We start from the raw sequence: 8,618 nt of genomic DNA, 5'->3' as shown, positions 1-8,618 counted from the left end.
GTCTGTGATTATCCATCAACATACATTCCTTTAATTTAAGTTTAAATAATTTCTAATTTCTGCTTTTCTAACTAAAACTTTAGGTATAATTTCCTATAAATAAGGTTTATTGACCATAAAAACCTAAAATAACTGTAAAAGTAAAGTTACATAGTGTTGAAAACGTCTAAAAAAGTGACAAACATTGCAAAAAAGAGACAAAAACATAAGAAAAAGTTAAAAACATCAATAAAAAGTGTAAACAAAAAAGTGCAAAATGTTGATGGGAAGACAACAGGAAGGTTAAGCAGCCTAGCCAGGCTGTTGTTGATTGGCTACTTTCAGACAATATTACGATAAACTACTATTTTAAATTTGCTTTAATTTATTTAATTGTACCTTCATTTATTTGTTTTACCTCAATGCATCATGAGTGATACTGCAAATTGGGATTAAATTATTGACCACATAAATGTTTGAGGTGTCCCAATCTAACCTGATAAAAATCACCAATTCATGTCCCTCCAAAACTGGCAGTTGTAGCAACTCTATGAGGAGGAATGTGTTTTAGGTGGTGTTAGCCCAGACAATAATGCCAATAAAACAAAGCAGAGCCAACATGTTCTGTAGAGTAATATAATACATCATCAGCTGACATACCTGGAACTCTGCCCTCTCTTTGAAGAAGTGCTGGAGCAGCACCAGCATGTCGGAGGCCACTGTGGCCACATTGGTAGCATAGCCGTCTGGCTTGTCAGTGTAGCTGAAGCCAGTGCCAACAGGGTTGTCTACAAACAACACACTGGCTGCCTGCACCTGAAAGAGCCAACACACACACACAATATTTCAGCATGTTATACTTGCCCTGACGAAGGCCTTAACGGCCAAAACTGTAATAAAGGCTTTTTAAACTTTACCCTTCCTGAGTGCCTCAGTGTCCCTGAACCCTTGTTAAGTAATGTTTTCCTCCATTAATATCATTGTTACAACACAATACCATCCTGAAAGTTACAAAAGCAATAGTATGTAAGGGGTGTATTTAAAAGGACTGCAACATAGGGCTGGGCAACATACCGATATCTTTTTTTTTTGTGGCTAGATATCGTCTTAAATTTTTGACATCGTAAGATGACACAAATGTTGTCTTTTCCTGATTTTAAAGGCTACATTACAGTAAAGTGATGTAATTTTCTGAACTTACCAGACTGTTCTAGCCATTCAGTTTTTTTTCTTTTACCCACTCGGTCACTATATCCACATTACTGATGAGTATTTATCAAAAATGAAAATGCGTCAATATCTTGTGAAAAAAACAATAGTCAACCCTACAATATTCCCGCAATATTGATTTGTTTGGTTAGAAATATAGCGATATTTGATTTTCTCCAGATCACCCAACACACACAATGCAGGAAAAGACTCAACCGCAGTGAATCACAGTCACAACTTTGCAACATTTAGCTCTGCAGTGCACCAAAGTATTGTTTTCTGATCACTAAACAGCAGTGTGAACAAAAGGCAGATTCAATTCAATTTTATTGAATTATATTAAATATTACTTTGCAACCTTCTTACCCAGCTCGTCTTTCTGGGCTCCAGGTCCCTGTTCAAAGGGCCAATCTCCTCAAAGTTCCCAAAGCCACTTCCTGAGCCTCCTGGTCCTCCCTGGAGACACAAACATCCCCATCATGCTCCGACAGCAGACAGCCTATTTAATACAGCAAACTTCGTCTATGTATATAAATAGCTATTATTTAGTTTTGGAGTAATAATACAAGACAATCCTAATCTTTTACCCAGATTTAAAGGGTTCAGGGTACAGTTATAAACGCCTTACTTCATAAGCCAGTTTGTTTTTTTACCAGCCACTTTGCAACTGTCACCCAGCTTGTTAAAAGAGACCAGCGCAACGTCTGTGCTACAAAAAACTGCGTGAATGAGTGAGTGACTGCCAACCATTTATCATTACACCGTATTCTTGCTGATGCAGAAAAAAAAAATTGTATATTGTTATGTTGAGGGATGACAGACTGATAAGCAGACATACCATTTATGATTGGATGTAACTTTTGATGCATTGCCGTATCAGTGGCGCTCCTATTGACTTTGTCCTATCAGTGTGGCCCTACGGCCACCAAGAGAATACATGTCCCAGAATGCAACTTAACAGCATCTTTTGTTACACCCCTGGCTGGAAAAAACCCACGTCTGTCAAACTCTATGCGCCCAGTGTGTAACAAAGGCTTTGGGCTCAGCCTTAGCAGAGAAACTTAATGGATAATAATAGATATTTTGAGATTTTTCAATAGCACTTTCCATAACTAATGAACTGTGCAAAAATCAGTGGGGTGCCCTCTTTAAGCTAGTTTTCCACAATGATGCAACTGTGACAATAATACAAGCAGACAGAGGGTTCACTGCAAAGAATAATAGCAACTCATTACTCATAAAGTTCGAATTATTGGAATCCTGGAGCTTCCTGTAAGATAGGGAAATAAACTTAAGACAAAGCAGGAAGTCTTGGAGAAGAGGTCTTGGTGTGGACTTCAAGTTGTCAGCAGAATTAAGTGGACCTGATCATGTAGTCCTACCTGTAGCCACATAACCAGAGGCCGGCTCGGGCTGTCCGCAGGGTACAGCCACCAGAACATGTGGGCCCCGTCCCTCACTTCCACATAGCCCCAGGCTTCTTTACCCGCCAGGGGACTGGAGACTCCTGCATCGGGGACAATTACAGTACAGACTCAGTTATACCTATTCAGTCACCGCATTAAAGTATTAACTTAACAGAAGAAGTCAACTTTACTTTCGTTTTGCAGCCTGATGAGTTAAGGCACGAGGACATATGAAACCTTTGTTTGCTCGTTATGTCTGTAAGGTTATAGTCTATTAAAACACACTACACTTGTAATAAAGGCACTAACGTTACATACATAGATCATACCCTTATTGATGATGATAGCCAGGAAACACAACCAACTGCATGCGGATTCTGCCCGGCCCATTATCACAGCGAGACTGTTCTTGACTGATACACGGCACGGTATGGTTAGGCACGGCTTTATTTATTGCTGCCAGAAATCACATGACCACACGCGGGGTCAGCTGACCGGCGTAATGTTTTTTTCATTTCTTTTCTTAAAGTGTGTCACTTCCCGATGTGAGTCGAGTGAAGATTTGAGTCGCGCAGGCTCAGATTTAAACGGTTTACGCATAGACTGTATTGATATTAATAAGAAATTAATATTAACGGTCCATGGGTTTACGGCATAATGTCATACTGAAATAAACAGGGGGGCTCCCAAAAGGCATGAACAACAGTTACCTTTCCAGTGGGGACAATGGGTCGCCTCATGTATGCTAAATGATAGATTTGACCTAATCAATTCTTTAGAGACAGGGGAAGAGAGGGGGGAGGTGAGAGACAGCTAGGCTACTTTTCGGAAAGTGACGCATGCGCGACTCAAATCTGCACTCCACTTACATCGGGGAGTGACAGTGTGCTTAATGTGTTAGGACATATAATGCACTGGGTACAGTAAATAAAACACACTAGGATTTTAACCTAATGCATACATGAGCAAAGTAATGCTCTCTGGTCATGGGGACCCGGTAAACCGAAACAATTATTTTTGGGGAGAAGGCCAAAACTCCGCTTGTTTACATTATTAGGGCTTTTTTTTTTCTTCCTTTTTACTAGTGAAGGCATTCGAATGAACTACAATTCCCCTGGTTTCTTTCTTTCAGACCATTCGGACGTTTGTCTGGTCTCCACGCCACCAGAGAGCAGTATTGTGAAAGAGTTGGTTTTAGTAGGGTACTTCCAGTTCAATAATGTTTCTTCAAAATTGTTTTTAAATTTGAAAGATGTCCAGAAACTGTATTTGTTTCTTCCCAGGTGAGTTCTAATGATCCCATGGATCGATGTATTTAATATTCAAATTTGTTAATTAGGATAAACCTCTATCATCTCGTTTTCGCGGGGGGCTCTTGTTCTGAAACTCCCGATCGGAAATACTATTCCTGTCACCGGCGGAACACAAGCGGTGTTTTCGGCGTGGAGTTACGGTAGCTAGCTGTAATACATCCATGACTAGCTAGCTAGCTGTCATGGCTACCCACAGTAACAACTTTATCCGCGTGCGCTTACACTTTGACTACCCGCCGCCGGCTGTCGTTGACTGCCGCATGTGCTGGCTGCTCGTGGACTTGAACACATGTCGCGTGGTGGCGGACGTGGAGAGCGTCATCAGGGAGAAGTTTGAGTTCAGTCGCAGAAGCATCCTCAACCTCTTCATAGAAGACTGCTACCTGCCGCACACCGAGAGCGTCTACGTGGTGCGGGATAACGACAGCCTCAGGTGCGCGTGCTTCTATTGTTAATGTACCCGGCTGTACCCGTCTTTACGTGACCAGGTGGATGTGGCTAGCAGTTCTCGGTTCAGTTCGAACAGGAACCGTGAAGTTGTAGGCGCACCAGGCAAAGACAAACATGGAGCATCCTTCCTAATTCAGCCCAATGTCTTCCACCGTGGGGCCACGGACCCACAACGTTCCAATGTTTTAATTGGTTAAATTACCCCAGAACAACTGACAATCCACGTATTTACCTTTTTATCATGCGAAAACGTTTTTAAATACTTTTTTATTATTGTGTTGATATTGTTTATCTGTCTAATTGTTAGTATTAATTGTTCAAGATTCTCGTTGTCAGTTAACCCTTGTGTTGTCTTCTCGTCTAAATTAAAAATCAACCTATTGACGCTTTTTATCAATGTTTATAGTTTTTTCTTACGTTTTTGTCCCTTTTTTAACACTTTTTTTCAATGTTTGTCACTTTTTTGACGTTTTCAACACTAAGTAACACTAGCTTATTAACTTTAGTTTTACATGTATTTTTGGAATTTATGGTCAATAAACCTCATAATTACCAAGGTGACATTAAGTATATTTCTGAACATGATTGACCCGTCCTTCTTCCTTCCTTCCTTCCTTCATTCTTTATTCTTAATTTGCCAGGGTGAAGGTGGACTGTCTGGCTCAGGTGACTGGGCACAGTAGCTCAGATACAGCAAGTGAAAACTGCAGAAAGAGACCCAGACCCAGTGAGGAGGATGGACCAGCAGAAAATGGACTGAGCGTTGAATGTAAGAAAAAAAGAAGTAAAAAAAGGAGCAAGGTGAGCCTGGAGAGGGATACCAAGCAGGCGTCAGGTGATGAGAGGACTAAGAAATCGCCAGAAAAGCCCACAAAGAAGAAAAAAAGAAAGAAGGCAGTGGAAAATGGCCCTACTGTCACCCCCAAACCAGTTGCTTCTCCCCAAAAAAAGCCAGTGAGTGTAGAGAAGCCAGTTAAAAGCACCAAGAAGTCCCCAGTGGTGCAAGCAAAAACACAGACTGTCTCCTCTTCAGATTCCAGTAGCAGCAGTAGTGATGAGGACGAAGCTCCTAAAAAACCAGCTGCCCAAAAGGCGGCACCCAAAACACCCTCCTCCACCCCTGCTGTTGCCAAGCCGCCTCCAACCACCAAACGTGACCATATAAAACCCCACCCACCTTGGCCTTCCTCCTCAGAAAGCGGCTCCTCTTCTGATGAGGCCAGCACTGTAAAAAGCCTGCCGAAAACCAACGGTTTAACCTTCGCAACCCCTAAAGGAAGACTGGGTGATAACTCAACGTCTCAGCAGGCTCTTCCTGCCCTGCAGCCCGTCAACGGTACACAGAAACAGGCTGCGAGGGTAGCGGTGGCCCCTAAAGATAAAATGGAGGTGTCCAGTAGTTCGGACAGCGAAGAGGAGATCAAGCTGGTTATCCGACGGCCAGTGCAGCAGCCGGGCCGCAATCTGGGCAGTCAGCCGTCTTGGCGAGGCCGGGGACAGACCAGCAACGGTGGTCCGGGACAGAACGAAAGGGGTAGAGGCAGAGGGGTCGGCAGAGGGCACAGCGCCAGCTTTGAGTTCCGCTACAACGGAGCCACGGAGCCGTCCTGTCACACTGATTCCCTGACCAACATGTCAGTGGTCCTCCAGGTATGTACATATATATATATATATATATATATACGTATATATATATATATATATATAGCGTATATTATTATTATAATATGTGTTACGTATTATATACGTATAATATATATATATGTTTTATCGTATATCTATACGTATATATCTATATACGTAATATCTGTATCTATATGTGTGTGGTTATAATATATGTGTGTGTATATATGTATATATATGGTGTGTGTATATATGTATATATTGTGTATATATATGTGATAGTATATAGTATATATGTATGTATATTATATATATACACTATATATTATGGATATATAGTATATATGTATGTATATATATATAGGTATGTGTATATATATATGTATGGTATTATATATATATATATATGTATGTGATATATATGTGTATATTAATATATATAATGTGTTATTATGTAATTATATATATATATATATATATGTATGTATATATATATATATGTTATATTATATTATTATGTGTGTATATTTATGGCATGCCGTTTAGAAATATATATTATTAATGAAGTTTAATCCATCTAATATATGAATGAAGTCTGAATTATGGAATGAAAGTCTGATATATGAATGACTTCTGAATATTGGAATGAAGTCTGAATATATGGAATTGAAGTCTGAATATATGGATGAAAGTCGTGAATTATGGAATGAAAGTCTGAATTGAATGAAAGTCTGATATATGGAATGAAGTCTGAATATATTGATGAAGTCTGATAATGGAATGAAAGTCTGAATATTTAGGAATGAGTCTGAATAATGAATGAAGTCGAATATGATGAAGTCTGAATATATGGAATGAAAGTCTGATATATTGAATGAACGTCTGAATAATGGAATGAAAGTCTGAATATATGGAATGAAAGTCTGAATATATGGAATGAAAGTCTGATTATGGAATGAAAGTCTGAATATATGGAATGAAAGTCTGAATATATGGAATGAAGTCTGAATAATGGAGAAGTCTGAATATATTATGAAATTCTGAATATATGGAATGAAGTCTGAATATAGGAATGAAGTCTGAATATATTGAATGAAGTCTGAATATATGGTAAGTCTGATATGGAATGAACGTCTGAATTATGGAATGAAGTCTGAATGGAATGAAGTCTGATATATGGAAGAATTGATATATGATGAAATTGGAATACATTGACAGAAATGTCACCAAAGGGAACCTTTCTGAATTCACTGGATTTACAAATGGCATCGCTGAATAGTCCAATACTTTGTTGAACTGCAGGTTTTTTTGCAACAACTGGTCATACTCCAACGACACAAACAGTTTGAAATTAGATAGCGTCACCTTGAGGTCATATTCCATTATTGCGACATTCTTAGTGCTTATAAGCAATCCGGTTCAACAAAACGTTGCCGAAAGAACATTATGCATCATTCTTGAAGGAATTTATGAGTCTCTTTGGGAGATGTCGGCAGAAGTAACACTTCAACTGGAAGCTAATGGTGTGGGCACTGGATACGGTTACCAGTATTTTGGCCCGTACATGCATTTGCCAGAGTGTTAATAATCTCTTCATTGCTCAAAATAGCTGACACTAGATTCCTAGCCGATTCACTCATAGCGTCCACATTTGTTACATCCTGATTAATCAGCCACAACACAAGATGGCGCCAGCGCCGTAATGACGTCAGCTTTCATTCCATATATTCAGACTTTCATTCCATATATTCAGACTTCATTCCATATATTCAGACTTCATTCCATATATTCAGACTTTCATTCCATATATTCAGACTTTCATTCCATATATTCAGACTTCATTCCATATATTCAGACTTTCATTCAATATATTCAGACTTTCATTCCATATATTCAGACTTCATTCCATATATTCAGACTTCATTCCATATATTCAGACTTTCATTCCATATATTCAGACTTCCATTCAATATATTCAGACTTTCATTCCATATATTCAGACTTTCATTCCATATATTCAGACTTCAATTCCATATATTCAGACTTCCATTCCATATATTCAGACTTCATTCCATATATTCAGACTTCCATTCAATATATTCAGACTTTCATTCCATATATTCAGATGGATAAACTTCATATATATATATTATTTCCTAAACGGCATGCCATAATATATATATATATATATGTATATATATATATATATATATATATGTATATATGTGTGTGATTTCATCGCTAGTTGAAGGATACATTTCATAGGATTGAATCATTGTGAATTCCATACCTGCTTAGTACAGTATTTAAAATTACTGATTTCAGACGCTAACTGTACCCTGAGGACAGTGGTGTAGTCCAATGTATTGCAGTGGGTATACTGTAGGGCTGTCCTCGACTAAAGAAATTCTTAGTTGACTAACACTTACATGATTTTATTGACTAATCAATTAGTTGATTTAATCGACAGAACTGTTGGCTTTGAGAGGTGGTTAAGACTAGAAAAGCACAATATAAATGTAGTTAATTAACCACCTGTAAAACTGAGTTTCTACACAATCAATCCTGCTAAAGCACCACTTTAAATCTTGTGTTCACCAGAAATGTGTTCATAAGTTTCTTGGAAATGAGTAATTAA

At 38.7% G+C, this 8,618-nt stretch overlaps 2 protein-coding genes across 3 annotated transcripts in view; one reads left to right on the top strand and one right to left on the bottom strand.

Annotated features, from left to right (window-relative positions):
* Positions 1–3,153, bottom strand: part of scpep1 (serine carboxypeptidase 1) — an 8,890-nt gene extending 5,737 nt beyond the window's left edge. The window contains exons 1-4 of one of the 2 annotated variants that reach the window (XM_032538642.1): positions 2,924–3,153; positions 2,571–2,695; positions 1,555–1,644; positions 640–795 (exon numbers count right to left, since the gene is read on the bottom strand). In XM_032538642.1, the coding sequence (XP_032394533.1) occupies positions 640–795; positions 1,555–1,644; positions 2,571–2,695; positions 2,924–2,984 (432 nt within the window). In that variant the 5' untranslated portion in view covers positions 2,985–3,153. Of the gene's footprint in view, positions 1–639; positions 796–1,554; positions 1,645–2,570; positions 2,699–2,923 lie in introns of both variants that reach the window. The other variant, XM_032538643.1, reaches the window with a different exon arrangement.
* An 865-nt stretch (positions 3,154–4,018) lies between these two features.
* coil (coilin p80) overlaps positions 4,019–8,618 on the top strand; it is a 15,128-nt gene continuing 10,528 nt past the window's right edge. Inside the window, exons 1-2 of the mRNA XM_032538641.1 lie at positions 4,019–4,340; positions 4,999–6,007. Coding sequence (XP_032394532.1) covers positions 4,090–4,340; positions 4,999–6,007 — 1,260 coding nt within the window. The 5' untranslated portion in view covers positions 4,019–4,089. The remainder of the gene's footprint in view (positions 4,341–4,998; positions 6,008–8,618) is intronic.

Source organism: Etheostoma spectabile, chromosome 15, assembly GCF_008692095.1.
Source record: "Etheostoma spectabile isolate EspeVRDwgs_2016 chromosome 15, UIUC_Espe_1.0, whole genome shotgun sequence".
Taxonomy (NCBI): Eukaryota; Metazoa; Chordata; class Actinopteri; order Perciformes; family Percidae; genus Etheostoma; species Etheostoma spectabile.
Note: the sequence above shows the minus strand (reverse complement) of the source record. Positions and strands in the feature narration are given on the sequence as shown.